General features: G+C 45.2%; 3 protein-coding genes across 3 annotated transcripts; 1 reads left to right on the forward strand and 2 right to left on the reverse strand.

Moving 5' to 3' along the window:
- Positions 1-3,659: 3,659 nt before the first annotated feature.
- LOC147498046 (uncharacterized) lies at positions 3,660-4,337 on the reverse strand. Its single transcript, XM_086563110.1, has one exon. It carries the CDS (start codon positions 4,335-4,337, stop codon positions 3,660-3,662), a length of 678 nt encoding a protein of 225 aa, XP_086419236.1.
- Positions 4,338-5,825: 1,488 nt separating this feature from the next.
- On the reverse strand, positions 5,826-6,572 carry LOC147498047 (uncharacterized). Its single transcript, XM_086563111.1, has one exon. It carries the CDS (start codon positions 6,570-6,572, stop codon positions 5,826-5,828), a length of 747 nt encoding a protein of 248 aa, XP_086419237.1.
- Positions 6,573-9,265: 2,693 nt separating this feature from the next.
- Positions 9,266-10,612, forward strand: LOC147498048 (major strawberry allergen Fra a 1-3-like). Its single transcript, XM_086560239.1, has 2 exons — positions 9,266-9,617; positions 10,165-10,612. The coding sequence occupies exons 1-2, from the start codon at positions 9,437-9,439 to the stop codon at positions 10,446-10,448; spliced, it is 465 nt and encodes a 154-aa protein (XP_086416365.1). The 5' UTR covers positions 9,266-9,436; the 3' UTR covers positions 10,449-10,612.
- Positions 10,613-16,962: the final 6,350 nt, after the last annotated feature.

The raw sequence follows: 16,962 nt of genomic DNA on the forward strand, positions 1-16,962 counted from the left end.
CTCTACTGCCCCCCCCAAAGAAAGAAAGTCAAAACCGTCCCCTCCTCAAAAAAGAAAACGTCCCCTTCACCGATCATTCAAGTATACCACCAAAATTTCTCATTCACGAGCTGTCGCTCAACGTGCCGCTGCCTCTAAGGTCCCTTCTACTACTGTTCCCTCATACTCCCGTGTGGCTGAGTGGGAAGACGACTTTGCCTGCAATCCTTCCCCAACTTTTGCCCCCGATATAGATGTGAATAAATTCAAACTTTGGGACAGCGATTCTGATGGCGATGCGCCTGTTGAAGTTGCCGAGAAGAGTCCTCCTGCGAAAAGGGCCAAGACTACTTCTCATCCCCCAACTGGTACCCGCGTTGATACTTCGCGGTCTAGTGCTCCCCCTCGCCGTCCCAGGCAGGATCCCAGTCTAGCGGGTCCCTTGACATCCGGCCCAACTGAAGTATGACATCCTAAATTCAAGGCCAGAGACCGCGATGTCAACACTCGCGACTCAGCTCTGGAAAATCCAGCTGTCGCAGCATCTTTGTTCTTCAGCTCCCATCTCCCTCGGGATCAAGCCTATGGAGACTGTGGCACTGTTGCTTCCCATAGGACTTCCATCTATACTGGTTGGGAAAAGGTGTGTGTTATCATTGTATTTTCCCATTATCTGTTTCACTATCTTTGATTCCAAATATTTCTCTTCAGCTGAGCCTGGATATTGGCTATGTGCTGCGCGGCTTAACCAGTACTGTGGAGAACCTGGATGCTGCGAAGCAAGAGATTGATGGCTTGAAATCAAAGTGCTCCAAGTTGGAGAAGGAAAGGGACGACTCACGGACCGCGGCACTTAAAGCACAAAAGGAGCTCCAGGTTGCCGAGGACAAGCATCGGGATTACGTGGTGGGGGTATCTTCTAAGTTGGAAAGCCTGAAAGAGGCAGAGGAACTTGCCTCCCAAGCTGCTTTGGACAAGGCTTTGAAGGAAGCCGCGGAGCGATTTCGTGGGTTAGCTGCCAAGAAGATAGCTCGGGAACTGCAGCAGCAACTGGACCATCTATCCGCGGCTGGCCGCCTTCTTCCCCCACCACCTCCTGTCTCAGATACTCCACCGCTGGTTCCATCGTCCCCGAACGTTGAAACTGTTGAGACGACTACCACGGAGGTGCCTATATTGACTGCTAGCGCCGAGACCTCCCCTGGAGAAGTGGGCGAAGAGAATAGCACCGCTGTTTGTGATGAAGCCAACCTCACTCAGGAAGAAGTGAATACAGTCCCCCAGTAGTAAACTATGCTGGCTTTCTTTCTTTGGAGTTAATTATTCTGATCTGTAACATTTTGTGAACAAATGCTTTTGCTTGTGCTTGTGTTTGAACATGTATTTCTCCGAACCAATGCTTTTGTTTTGCAATTGGCAAATACTGTTGTTTACTTTTCCCTTTGTATGTTATTAACTGTCTATTATTATTTGAGCATTCACTCCTATCAAATCACTATTGTAGCCATTTAATCAAAACTCTTCCCTGATATTCCTTCCTAACCATTCAATGGGGCTATCTTGATTTGTTTCTCAAATTAACTCTGTCTTACGGTCCTCTGACTTTAATTAGTTGTGAAGCTAGGTCGGGTTGCCTCTAGTTATATTCGGACAAACAGTCCGCGAAGGTCTCCTTCCCCCCGCGCTCTCTTTGTATAGCTGTGAAGCTAGTCAGGGTTGCCCCTAGTTTGATTCGGATATACATTCCGCAAAGGGCTCTTCCCCCCGCGCTCTCTTTGTATAGCTGTGAAGCTAGTCAGGGTTGCCCCCTGTTTTACTTGGACATATAGTCCGCGAAGGGCTCTTCCCCCCCGCGCTCCCTTTGTATAACTGTGAAGCTAGTCAAGGTTGCCCCCAGTTTGATTCGGACATACAGTCCGCGGAGGTCTCGTCCCCCCGCGCTTCTTTGTATAGCTGTGAAGCTAGTCGGGGGGTTGCCCGGTTTGATTCGGACATCTGATCCGCGAAGCGGCTCGTCCCCAGCTCCCTTTGTATAGCTGTGAAGCTAGTCAGGGTTGCCCCGGTTTGATTTGGATATCTGATCCGCGAAGGGCTCGTCCCCCCCGCGCTCCCTTTGTATAGCTGTGAAGCTAGTCGGGGTTGCCCCTAGTTTGACTTCGGACATCTGATCCCGCGAAGGGCTCGTCCCCAGCGCTCCCTTTGTATAGTTGTGAAGCTAGTCGGGGTTGCCCCCAGTTTGATTCGGACATACAGTCCGCGAAGGGCTCGTCCCCCCTGCGCTCCCTTTGTATAGCTGTGAAGCTAGTCAGGGTTGCGCCCAGTTTGATTCGGACATACAGTCCACGAAGGGCTCTTCCCCCCCGCGCTCTCTTTGTGCAGCGGTGAAGCTTGATGGGGCACTCGTCCCTGTTTGATTTCTATTATCTGCTGCTAATCCGGTTGGAAGAAGTGCATGTTTATTTCATAGTCATAATAATAAACAATACAAAGAGTGCGTTATCAAATATGAAAAGACTGAACAAAGATCCTAGACATGGAACTTTTTCAACATTCTGATGTTCCACGACCTATCTATCTTCTCTCCAGTCGTAGTCTCTAATCCATAAGTTCCAGAGGTACCCTTCTTACTGATGACATATGGACCTTCCCAGTTTGGCCCTAGCTTCCCGTCGTTTTCTTTCTTGGTGGCAGGAGTAACTCGTCGCAGACATAGTCCCCCACCTGGAAAATCCGTGGCTTCACTCGTTTATCATATTGTCTCTGTAGAGTTCGATGGTATTCCTCCAACTGAATACGGGCTATCTCTCTTCTCTTTTCAACAAGATTCAAGTCCGCGACCAATATTTTCTCATTCAGTCCACTTTCCACAGCCTGCGTTCTGGTCGTGGATTTTATCATTTCCACTGGGATGACGGCCTCTACTCCGTACGCCATTGCGAACAGCGATTCATTAGTGGAAGTTCTTGGTGTGGTCCGATATGCCCATAGCACATGACTTAACTCGTCTGCCCATGCACCCTTTCTCTCTTCCAACTTTCGCTTTAGATTGTCCATTATTATTTTGTTAGATGCTTCTGTTTGTCCATTTCCTTCAGGGTTGTATGGGGCAGAAAACCCTTGCTTGACCTTAAATGCTTGAAGAAACTCTCGCACTTTTTTCCCTGTAAACTGAGTTCCGTTGTCTGCGATGACAGTATACGGCAGCCCGAACCTGCATATTATATTCTCCCACAAAAACTTTTTTACGTTCTCTTCTTTAACTTGTTGCAAAGCTACGCCTTCCACCCATTTGGTAAAATAGTCAGTAGCGGCTAACATAAATCTCCTTTTTCCACTCGCCAGGGGTAGAGGTCCTACAATATCCAGTCCCCACATGGCGAACGGCCATGGGCTGAACACATTATGCAATGGCTCAGCTGGTGAATGTATGAATGAAGCAAATCGTTGACATTTCTCATATTTCTTGGCGTACTCGGTGGCGTCTCTTTTTATATGGGGCCAAAAATACCCTTGTGCTATCAATCTATGAGTTGTAGTTCGCCCCGCGGAATGACTCCCACAATCTCCTTCGTGAACCTCAGCAAGAACTTCATGAGCTTGCCGCGGACCTATACATTTTAGCAATGGGCCACTGAAGTTTCTCCGGTATAGGTCATCATCCAGTAATGTGTACCGCTGACTCAACTGTTCCATCCTTCACTGTCTTGTTTATTCTCCACCTCTACTCCCCTCAAGAAAGCCTTTATTGGTTCTATCCAACTCTGATCCCCTTCGGTAGCGAGCCAAATACCATCTTCATCTGATGTACTTGGCTTGCTTAACACCCTTACTTCAATAGATCGACCCTCTGATCCAGGCAAAACTGCAGCCACATAAGCCAAAGCATCGGCGTGTCTATTCTCTCCGCGGCCCAGATGTGCAAACTGTATTTTGTCGAACTTACTTGCCCTTCGCTGTAGGACCTCAAGGTATCTTGCCATCCGGGGACAGTGAGCTGCAAACCCTCCATTCACCTGACTCACTACCAAGTTGGAATATGAGAAAACAGACAACTCCTTCACCCCTAGATCTCTCGCCAAGTCTAACCCAGCTATCATGGCTTCATATTCAGACTCATTATTTGAGGCTGGGAACCCCAGTTTCATGGATAACTCAAGGCGATTGTTCTCAGGAGTCACTAACACGACCCCTATGCCATTTCCTGTGTCCGTAGCAGAGCCATCCGTGAAAACTCTCCACCCATTACGCATATCCCACGGATCCAACGGATCGCGGCTGACCTCCCCTTCAAATTCCATTACCATTTCATCTCCCCAAGTGGGATCCTCTACAGGAAATTCGGCCAGAAACTCTGCCATGGCTTGTGCCTTTTATGCTGTTCTGACTTGGTAGGTAATCTCATAAGAACTGAGTAATACCGCCCACTTAAGCATCCTACCTGACTTCTCGGCTTTCAACGCTTGTCTCAGAGGCAAATTTGTTACCACTACCACAGAATGAGCTTCGAAGTACGGTTTCAATTTAAGGGCTGAAAATATCAACGCCAAAGCAAACTTCTCAATCCTGCTATACCAGGTCTCTGCCTCTAGTAAGGTTTTGCTTTGAAAGTACACTGGCTTTTTTATCTTGTCGATCACCCTCACAAGAACTGAACTTATCGCGTACTCACTAACCCCCAGATACAAATGCAATTTCTCTCCCTGTTCCGGCCGTGACAGCAAGGGTGCCTGCCCAAGGTATCTTTTCAACTCTTGAAAGGCTGTTTCGCACTCCGCGGTCCAATGGAAATCAGGAGTTTTTCGCAGCAATCGGTATAGAGGCCGGCACTTGTCCGACGATTTGGAGATGAATTTGTTAAGTGCGGCGACTCTCCCAGCCAGTCTTTGTACTTCCTTCATATTCTGCGGAGATGGCATCTCAATCAATGATCGGATCTGATCTGGATTTGCTTCAATTCCGCGATGAGTGACTATGTAGCCCATAAACTTTCCTGAAGTTACCCCGAATGAGCATTTCTCGGGATTTAGTTTTAGCTTATGCTTCCGTAGTATGCCAAAAGTTTCCTGGATGCCTTCTAAGTGCTCCCTTTCCGACATGCTCTTTTCCACCATATCATCAATATATATTTCTATCCCCTTTCGAATCTTGCCTTCGAACATCTTTTCTCCCAACCGCTGAAAAGTAGCACCCACGTTCTTTAGGCCAAAAGGCATTCTGGTGTAACAATAAGTACCACCCTCCACCACAAAGGTGGTTTTCTCCTGATCTGGCTCGAACATCGCGACCTGATTGTATCCCATTGACGCATCCATGAAGGAAAACACCTTGTAACCTGCCGTTCTATCAACTAACTCATCCACCCGGGGCATCGGGTAACAGTCCTTCGGGCATTCTTTGTTTACGTCTGTGAAGTCGACACACATTCTAACCTTGCCGTTCTTTTTCGGTACCGCGACTACATTAGATAACCACTCTGTAAACTCCACTTCCCTTATTATCCCTACCCCCTTCAACCATATAACCTCTTCACGGATCCCTTCAGCGTATTTTTGCCTTATACTTCTCATCTTTTGTCGCACTGGCTTAACATCTTCATTCATATGCAAGTGATGACAAGCATACTCCGGATCCAAACCTATGATATCCTCGATTATCCATGCGAATATATCGGTGTTGTCTGCAAGAAAATGTACCAACTTACATTTCCATTCCTCCGGCAAGTCCGCTCCAACCGAAGTAAACTTTTCCTCCTCTCCCACCCCGAGGTTCACTACCTCCAACTCATCCAACATTTTCGGTCCCAGTGGAGGCTCATACCCCTCTATTTCCGCTTCCTTCTGTAATTGCTATGTAGGTCCAGTATCGTGCGATGACCCCTCGCCTTTGGTACCGCGGACCATACTTTTTACAGTCACTTGATGGATACTCTGCGCTGCTACTTGATCCCCCTTTATTTCATATGTTCCCCCATTAGTAGGGAAGCGGATCACTTGGTATAATGTCGATGGGATGGCCTTCATTTTGTGGATCCATTTCCTCCCTAGGATGGCATTATACTGGGAACTTGAATCCACCACCATAAATCTGGTGAATACCGTTGTCGGGCCGGCTGTAACCGGTAACATCAATTCACCCAAGGGCTCTGTCATGCTGCCGTTGAACCCATAAAGATTAGTTTGGGGGGCTTGTAACTGATCTTTTCCAATATTCATCTCCTCCACCGCCCCCTTAAACAACAAGTCAACTGAACTGCCGCAGTCTATCAACACCCTCTTTACCAGATAATTGCCCATCGCTATAGTAATCACCAGAGCATCCTCATGCGGAGAAATTACTGACTCCAAGTCTTTCGGGGTGAACCTTATGCTTTCATCACCCATTACGACTCCGCGAACTAGTCGCGGTATGCTCACCACCTCATTCACTTGTTGTAAACTTGATGTCTTTCTTATCTTTTCTCGGTGTGCATTTCTTCCCAGGGTTTCCCCACTGCAGATGACATTGATGGTACCTAAAATTCTTGCCGGAACTAGCACTCTCTCGGCTTGGTGAACCTCTGCGACAAACTCCCTGAGCATCCCTCTTTCAATCATTCTCTCCACCAACCACTTCAAGGCGTAGCATTCATTAGTGGCGTGATTCCTGACTTTATGGTAGGCACAGAATGGCTTCCCATCTATCTCCACTGGGTACTCCGCGGACCCTCAAAGTACTGTAGTCCCTTAATCAGCGGCAAGATTTCCTCAAGCGGCCGGTTTAGCGGGGTCTGCTCGATTTCCCTGTACGGCTTCCTCTCTCGGATATCCCTTCGGCCGCGGTCTCCCGTCCTATCCGGACTTCGGCTTTCTCCTCTGTACGTTCCTTTCTCTCTTTCCTCTACTCTACCTTTTCCCTTGCGGTCATCGCGGTCAACGGCCTGCACTGCCTTCCCTGCTCTCCTATGTTCCTTTTGCATTTCTCTGCATTATGTCTTCGTAGCGTATGTATTTTTCTACCTTGGGATACAAAGTGTGTAAAGAAGTGATTTCGATTTTGGAAACCGACTCATGAACTCTAGTTCCCGCCCTCAAGCCGTGCTGGAAGGCTATGACCGCTGCATGTTCCTCCAAATTTTCCACCCTCAATGTCTCCTCTTTGAATCTGCACAGAAACTCTCTCAAGGACTCCACCGACCTTTGTTTTATGTTGAACAGTGCTGCGATGTCAACCACCCTTCTTTTCTGGTGTATGAAGTGATCAACAAACGCGCGCTCCAATTCTTCAAACCTTTGGATGCTCCTCGAAGCCAACCTGTAATACTAATCCGAGGCTCCCCCCTTCAGACTAGCGGGGAACATCATGCAACGAAGCCCATCATATTTATTCTCCTGCCATAACGGCATCTGTTGCCTGAAATGGTGCAGGTGATCCGTCGGGTCTCCCCTTCCATCATACCTCTCAAATCTGGGCTGGGAGAATCGCTTGGGCACTTCTGAATTCCATACCGAATCTGCCAGTGGATTTTTGTTGAGGCTTGCAACCTCCTTCTGCGCAGCGCTCTAGTTCGCTTTTTCTGCAGTGCGATTCATCTCTCTCCTTCTCAATCATCGCCTGTACTACCTCCAAGGTGATACCCACCGTTTGTTCAACGTCCTGTGGCGGATACTCCTCGTTCTCCCCCTCTACTTCGCTGCTCCGATGATCATCCCGACCCGTTGCACCCTGCGTAACCTCTCTTCCCTTCCTTAACTCATCATTCTCCGTTCGTAGCCTAACTATCTCCTCCTGAAGAAGTCTGGTAGCATCCACTGCCGCGTTTGATACCTCTTCTTCTCCTACCCCCTCTTCCTCTCCTACCCTTTCTTCTTCAGTGCTCTCTCTTTCTTCGATATTTTCTCTCACCGTTGCTTTCTTAGGTCTCCCTACTCCTCTGTTCACTACCGTAGCCATTTTCTCTTATTTCCCCACAGACGGCGCCAAAATGTATACTCTATTCTTACAACCTATGAGCTCACCTCCTTTTTCTTTTCTTTTTCCTCTCTCTTTTTCTCCTTCTCCTTTATATCCTCTCCTCATCTTCTTCTGGTTCGTCGATCTTTTCTTCATCCATCGTTCTCCCTCTCTCCACGTATCGCGGTGGTTATCTGGACGTCCTGATTCACCCCTCTCTCTCCACGTCTCCTAGCAGTCCTATAGCAGTTAGGATACCGCTCCCTTTCTCATCACGTCTTGTAGCGGTTCCAAAACGGTTAGGATGTCGCGGACCTGATCCCATGCGACCTGCTCCCCTGTACTATACCACATCCGGTCCATTTGTCACCACCAACCTTTTAGTTCATACATACGAACCCTACATATACGTCATTGAAGGGAGTGAAGTCATGAACCAGACTATTTTTTAATAATTTTGCATTCCATCTATATGCTTTCTGTTTCTGTGCTAAGAATTTTGAGTGCCAACCATTTTGGACTCTTGACTTGGGAGTTCGTTGGAAGGGACACCTTGAGATCAATAATTCAGTCTAAGAGAACATATTTTTACAACTAAGGGTTCCTCTTTTTTTTGGATTAACTTGATTTGTACAATTTTTTTATGGTTATATTGCGATAGACAGAAAGACTTGGCCGTGAAGTCTGAAGAATATGAAAGAACCCCACCTGACGGTCCGTGTTAGTTGGACCATATGAATATTTTGCTTTATCAGAAGTCTGTTCTTGTCAAACTAGACGGCCAGTCGATTTAGATCGAACAATTAGTTTCAGCTATTTTTCTGCATTTGTTTATTAGATTCTAACTTTCCAATGTTAAAAATCTATGTTGTCAAATGAATTTTGTCATTGCTATTTTTGCCCTCTTATTAATTCCTCCTCGGACTAGAAATTATTTTAGAGGATGTATTTTTGCACACCACACTGTCGTATACTCTATTTTTTTTTTTCAGTATTATCCAACATAATTATGTCAAGAACTTTCCAATGACACCAAAATTTTGATTTTTCTTTTTTCTTATACGTTACTAATCTAAATTAAACTGTGACGATCACGCAGGGGGGACTAGATAGTTTCGAGTGTGGTGCTAATGATGGTGCAGTGTATATCTTTCGTCAAAAGTAATATGTCGTATAATAAATTTGTAAAACTATATTCTTAAAACTTTCATGTCATTCTATAATTAATCTATTTAAAATATGCGAATATTCACCAATACAGAGATTATCCTGAGACGTGGAAAATCAATGTGTGCAAAGTTGTTTTATTACACCTACTCCCTTCGTCTATGTAAAATACAGTTTTGTTAGTCAAAGAAAATGTGTCATTGTGACTTGAAAAAATACAAATAAACTCTATTCACACTCACAGTGAAGTACCTAAATGCAGCTATAAATATCTCTCTGCCTCTCATGATGTTTATCACTCAAACATCTTCCAACCGAAATTTATTCGTCTTCCATTCTTTCTCTGTCACATATTTTTAACATGGGTGGCACTGGTTACAGCTTTGAGATTGTATCGTCAGTTCCTGCTGACAAGCTATTCAAGGCCTCAGTATTTGACATGCATGAGTTAGCTCCCAAAATCATGCCTGAAGTTGTGAAGAGTGCAGCTATTCAAGGAGATGGAGGAGTTGGAAGCTTCAAGGAATTCCACTTCACTGAAGGTCTAATTTGTGACTAGCTACTTGATGAATATTTACCCGTCTCGATCTTACAGCTATTTATAAACTTTTCTATATTAAATGTTACATTAATTATTAGTTTTGTAAAGAGCCCCTACTGAGTCAGAGTATAGTAACCTCGAGATTGTTGCTTGTAACCCAAGCAACTAGGTGTTAAACAATTACGTAAGGCATGACAAGGCTGTATTATACCAAAATCTCTATGACCATCAAACATTTGATGATTCACACATGAGGCCTGATAGTTTTTTGGTGCGTTAAACCTTTTACGAATCCGCTTCATTAATAATCCCCGACTACATATACTGATTTTAAAGGATTCACAGTTATATTTGTAAACTGCAGAGATTATACTCAATGATGGAGTTGAAACACACCTAAAAGCAGCATAAGGATAAGTCTCTTAGTAGTTATTTAAGAACAAGTTACACACTTTAGTCTAATTATGATTTAAACCTTTAGGGATGTCTGCATACAGTCTTAACTTAATTAACCAACATGTGCTGACCATGTTTGCTTGTGTACACAGTTATTCCTTACAACTACGTGAAGGAGCGCATCGACTCCTTGGACAAAGACAACTTTGTTTGCAGTTACAGTTTGGTTGAAGGCGGTCAACTTGGAACCAAATTGAAAGCAGCTTCATACAAAGTTAAAGTTGAACCATCCGCAACTGGAAGTGTGTGCAAAGTGTCAGTTGACCTGGAAACAGTTGATGGTGTGGAATACACAGCTGAAGAACTCAACAGGGAAAAAGAAGGCACAGTTGGAACTTACAAGGCAATTGAGGGATACCTTCTAGCAAACGCCTAATCTATATTTTTTTAAGTTGCTCAATGTTTCTTTTTTTCTGCCTTTGGATTCCTAATAAACCAAGTTTCAAATTGAGTGAGTGCTATAGGATGCGGAAAAAGAGAGAATCAGTGTTGTTCCAAGCTCCTTATATGAATAAATAAGAAGTGGTTTGTCCTTTTTAACTTTTTAAGTACATTATCTTTTCACTTAGCTTGTGTCAGGGGCGGCCGGGCGGATGCAGCATTCAGCAATTCCTGTCAGCAATTATGTACATGCAATTTAATGTAGTATTGACCAAGAGCTAAACACGGACATATCAAGTAGCTACCTGTAAATATAATAATGTAATGCTATCGATATGAGGCTAAACTGGTTAGCCTTAGCCTTCATTTCTAAAGTCTCTCCAGATTGATTTCAACATTGCTGTTATCTTCCTCGATCCGAAAGTTGACGATCAGATCTTCTAAGGCCATCTATTTCTTCTTATGTTTAAGGCTGTTTTTGTACTCCTTCCACGAAGAAGGGAGTTTCTCAATGATGGAAGCAGCCTGGAAACCTTTACAGATTTTATAACCTTTCTGCAAAATTTCATGAATAATGATTTGGCAGCTCCTCCACTTAAGAAACAACAGATTTCCCATCTTCCATCTTGAATTCCATAAATTTTCCCACAAAAAACTTTGTCAAACCTGCATCTTTAGTAGCATATGTTTTATCAAGTAAATTCCACAATTCTGTAGCAGTCGTACACACAGCATAAACATCATATAATTCAAGAGAAAGACTGTAATTTCTACATAAATAATCCTTCTTTTCCCATCTTTCCACACCACCAGAACTACCAGGTTCTTCTTTATTTTCATATGGAATGGTTTCTCAGTCGAAATCCATTCAACCAATTTTAGAGTAGACAGATAAAACCGCATTATCATCTGCCATTGCTTGAAATTTCTGCCATAAAAAATCTCAGGTTTGATAGATGACTTACCACTGGGTTTCTCCATTTTCAGCAATATAAAGAACAAAAGAGCACAAAAGCAATACTAGATAAATAAAATATTGTGTTTTTTCATCTTAAGATTGTAGTAATCTAGTAAGCAAAATAGAAATAAGATTGTAATCAGGAACTTATCACTGAGGATTGTGCTCAGCACAATTTCCTTAAGACGAAAAACGTTGCCGGTATGATAGTTGTCGACCTCAAGCTCGCCCAAACAAATGACAAAAATGACAAACTCTTAGTAGAAACATGTTTTAGTCCAAACATTTTGAGAAACTAGAATATATTATATATAAATATATATATATATATATATATTCCTGCAAAAACAAGCCCAGTACTCGCACCCACGCGAAGCCCAACCCCCTGTGTGCGACGAAGTGTGTAGGCACACGCGCTAAGTTTTTTGGAGCTCCCACCTCATGAGATCCCCCAAACCAAGGCGTCCTTGTGTGCACGCGAGCACCTCCTTATATCTCTCTACACTATCCGTCCATAAGGACACAATGTAATATAAACTTAAGAGGCTTAAGTTTAGTAACCAATGTGGGGCTTTCCCCCCATTTGAGCGTAGTAGAGACATAAGGTTATGGGTTCAAACCCATAAGGACACAATTTCATTCAAGTTTCCAACAATCCCCCACATGAGTGAAATTATAAAGAAACACAAAAAGAAACAACAATGTCTCGAGTATGAAGAAGTTATGAATGAGCTGAAGGCGTCATTTGACTTGAACCTTCGCTCGATGTTTGTCTGTTGGGATTACTAGTTGACCACTGACCTTAGTCTTGAACTGTTCAACATATATGTAAGCCTAGTCAACAGGTAACACACATAACTTCATGGATCATCATAGAGTTCCCTTAGATGTGCTCGTATAGCCATGAGCTTCCCAGGTTTCATGAATGCTCTAGAGAACAAGCCTATAAGTTCTCATAGGAAGCGGCTTTACCTCCTCACTCATATAGGTGCCTCTATCAGGAGTGTACTGTATCATTACACCCCACTGGAAAAACCAGCTATATAAAACATTAAGAGTATTCACTCATCCTTGAAAAGATATAGAAGGTACTACTACATCATAGGGATGAGTACAAAATTTTCACTCTAGGTGTAGTACCCCCACAAATCACGCAAATAACTTGTTTCCCCATTGAACCTCGATCTTGGGATCTCATCCATTCACAAAGGTTGGTTGTCAGTTATCGGTGATTTAAATAAATAGGCTTAGTATTTAATAGACTTTAGCCCCATCCCCCTCGATGTACTAAAAACCGGCTCTCTAGATAGGCCTTTAGTTAAAGCTTAAGGACCAGCTAAATTATCTTTTGACCTTACAAAGTCAATAGGTATGATCCAATCTCTTAACAACTATCGCACAATGTTATGTCTTCTACGAATATGTCGAGATTTCCCATTATTGGAACTATTTTTGGCCCTTAAGATAGCAACTTGGCTATCACAGTGAATAGAGACAGGTGGAACAGGTTTAGGCCAAAGCGGGATATCCATCAAAAAATTCTTGATCCACTCTGCTTCCTCACCAGTTTTATCTAAAGCTATAAACTCATATTCCATAGTAGAACGGGCAATGCAAGTTTGCTTAAAAGATTTCCAAGACACTACACCCCCTGCCATAGTGAACACATAGCCACTAGTGGATTTAGATTCTTGAGAATCAGCAATCCAATTGGCATCATTGTATCCCTCAAGCACAGTTGGATATCTGCCATAATGAACACCATAATTTGATGTATATTTCAAATATCTTAATACTGTGAATCTATGATAAGAGCATCCTAATACTCATTGCTGGGATTAATGGTGTATCTACTTAGTTTGTGTAGTGACCCATAATAGAGCCGTGGACCAAGTCAAAAAGTAGGGGCGGGTGCAGTGGAATCAAACAACATGGGGGGACAGCAGAACATAGGCGTGGAACCCTAGAAGCAGACGTGTCTGGGGTACGGCTGAAGGGAAGCCGCTAGATGAAGGGACAGATGGAGGGCCCAGGGCGAGGTGAGAAAGTAGGGGCACGATGACGGCAATTGAGGCGAGGGAACCCTAAGATGAGGTTAGAGGAATGACGTCAAGGAGATTAACGAAGGAGAATGGAGGCAAGATAAGAAAGGTGGGAGAGAGAGCATAAGAAGAGGGGGGGACGTGAACCCTAAGGGGACAAGTGGGAAGATCGCGACCAGAGGATAGGGGAGAGGATTGATGGACAGGGAGAGAGGGAGAGAGGATATAAAAAGAATAGTAGATGGAGGAAAAAGAGAAGGAAAAAAGAAAAGGAAGAGAGAGGGGAAGATAGAGAGAGAAAAAGAGGCATATAGTGATACTAGTTGAGAGTGGAGATTGTAGGTTAATACATTTGGCGCCGTCTGTGGGGACATGAGCAGAGGGCCGAGCAAAGATGGCACCAAAGAAGCAAACCGGCAGGCCAAAGAGAGTACCAATGCGAGAAAGGACACCGGAAGCGGGGATAGAGGAAGAAGAAGGCAGGGGAGCCGACTTAGAAACATAAGAGACGCGGCTCATGAGGGAGGAGATCGGGAGGCTAAGGGAGGAGAACGATGGGTTGAGGAGAGAGAAAGAAACACACGAGGAAGGACTGGACGAGGAAGCGAACGGTGACTCGGAGGAGGAAGAAGAGGAGCTCGATTTGGTGGAAAATCCGGTGGCAGGCTTGACGATTGAACAAGTACAAGATCTGATAGATAGGGACAGAGAAGCAAACCAGCAGAAAGAGAAAAAAGCCGGGAGGAGCCGTTTATGTGGTGGCAGGGTTAAATCGCGAACCCATTGATGAGCGGTATCCGGGGCGGAGGTCCCAAAGCGCTTTAACCAGCCCCGATTTGAGAGATACGATGGAACCGAAGATCCGGCGGATCATATCCACCATTTCAGGCAATAGATGCCACTATGGCAAGAACCAAGGTATGATGGACTGCGGTGCATGATGTTCCCAACAAGTTTGAAAGGAGGGGCATCGGACTGGTACTACCGGCTGCCAGCGGAGAGTATAGAGAATTTCCAGGAGTTGGAGCAGGCTTTCGTAGGGCACTTCATACACTAGAAGAAGAGATTGGTTGACATCGCGACCCTGTTTAATGTGAGGCAAAAATCAGCAGAGACAGTGAGAGAATATCTGTGCCGGTTCAAAGCCGAAACCCTGAAGGTAGAGAACTTGGATGAAAGAACCGCGGTCATCGCCTTTGAATGCAAGCTGGGGATGGGAGTACATCAGTCTGTCGCCAAGAATGAGATTGCCACGTTGCACGAATTGTATCCACGGGTGGAAAAATACATCAGGTATGAGGACACACTGCCGAGGGAGTCCAAGAGAGCGGGAAAAGCGTTCTATCTTTGGACAAGGATAGGGAGCACCGCAAAGGGAGGATCGCAGAAGAGAAGGGGAAGCGGCGGTACCGGGAACAACCCAAGGGTGGAAAGAGCACGAGACAGAATTCGGCGGGAGAACAGAGAGAAGAAGCCGTACCGGGAGATAGAAGTGATGCCGCTAAACAGATTGCTGGGGGAGATATTGCCACTTATTAAAAACCTGCAGGGATATGAGGGACCGCGGAATACACCAATGGAGCTGCCAGATAAGTCGTTCTGCGAATATCACCAGATGCGAAACCATGAGACGGATGACCGTTATGTTTTGAAGTGGATGGTGCAGAGATTGGTGGATAAGGGCAAGATGAAGGAATTTGTGAAAGAAGCACGAAATGATGATCGCATGTAGCGACAGGATCAGCTGCTGGGAACTATACATGTGATTTTTAGTGGGGAGATATTAAGTCATAATGCACATAGAGATAGGGTGAGGAGGACCGCGAGCATCCAACAAATCAGTAGTAGGGTCTCAGTTCTGCGACCAAGATTGGGATCCACCGAAGATCAAGATATGATTGTCTTGAGTAGGTCGGATTTGCAAGCGGTGGACTCCCCTCACGAGGACGCATTAGTAATCACGGTGGCGATGGAAAATTATCTGGTGAAGAGGGTGTTGGTAGATTGTGGAAGCGCGGTAGATCTGTTGTTTAAAGGAGCTCTGGAAGAGATGGGGATGGATCCGGGACAGTTGAGGCCTCCCCGCACCAAATTATATGGATTCAATGGAAGCATGATGGAGCCCGTGGGGGAACTCTTGTTGCCGGTGACCGCGGGCCCGGTTACGGTGTTCGCGCGGTTCATGGTGGTGGATTCCGCCTCCCAATATAACGCAATCTTGGGTAGAAGGTGGATTCACGAGATGAAGGCTGTACCGTCTACATATTATCAAGTGATATGATTTCCAACTCCTTCGGGTACATTCGAAGTCCGCGGAGACCAGGTGACAGCCAAAAACAGTCATAGGGGAACAGTGAAGCGGTTGGTGCATAAGACAGAGGACGAAGGCCCCCACCCGAGGAAGAGACGGGCATAGCAATTACAGATCGGCTCCACGGAAGGGAAGGGGGAACCGGCGGAGGGGTCAAAGACTTTAGATACAATTGAAGTGGTGAATATAGGAGAAGGAGAGGAAGAGAGACTCATCTTGGTAGGTTCCAGTCTAACGGAGGAATGGAAAGATAGGTTGATACGATTCTTGTCGGAAAATAAGGATGTGTTTGCATGGACGATTGAGGACGTCACAGGGTTAGACCCAGAATTTGCGTGCCATAGGTTGCACATGAATGAAAATGCTAGGCCAGTCAGGCAGAAGTTACGGAGTATCAGACCGAAGTACGCAGAGAGTATTCGCGAAGAGGTGTTAAAATTTGAAGGGAGCAGCATCATCATCGAGAAACAGAATTCACCGAGTGGCTATCCAATGTGGTCGCGGTGCCTAAAAAGAATGGCAAAGTGCGTATGTGTGTTGACTTCATGGATGTGAATAGGGAGTGCTCGAAAGACAACTACCCCATGCCGCGGGTAGATGAGTTGGTAGACAGGACGGCGGGGTATAAAGTATTCTCGTTCATGGACGCATCAATGGGGTATAACCAGGTGGCGATGTATGGGCCGGATAAGGAGAAAACCGCATTTGTGGTAGAAGGTGGCACCTATTGCTATAACAGGATGCCGTTTGGTCTGAAGAATGCGGGAGCCACGTTCCAAAGACTGGGTGAGAAAATGTTCGAAAGCAAGATTCGGAAGGGGATTGAGCTGTACATAGATGATATGGTGGAAAAGAGCATGTCGGAGGAAGAGCATTTGGAGGGCTTGCGGGAGACTTTCGATATATTGCGGAAGTATAATTTGAAATTGAATCTAGAGAAATGCACATTCGGAGTAACTACTGGCAAATTCTTGGGCTACATTGTGACTCACCGCGGCATAGAGGCTAATCCTGAACAGATAAGGGCTTTGATAGAAATGCCATCCCCGCGGAATGTAAAAGAGGTACAGCGGCTAGCAGGAAGGGTGGCGGCATTGAACAGGTTCATATCCAAGTCATCCGACAAATGCGCATCGGCCAGCTATATAGGCTATTCACGCGAAATCACGCCGGACTTCGCATGGACTGAGGAGTGCGA

The sequence above is a fragment of the Coptis chinensis genome, chromosome 5 (assembly GCF_015680905.1).
Source record: "Coptis chinensis isolate HL-2020 chromosome 5, ASM1568090v1, whole genome shotgun sequence".
Lineage (NCBI taxonomy): Eukaryota > Viridiplantae > Streptophyta > Magnoliopsida > Ranunculales > Ranunculaceae > Coptis > Coptis chinensis.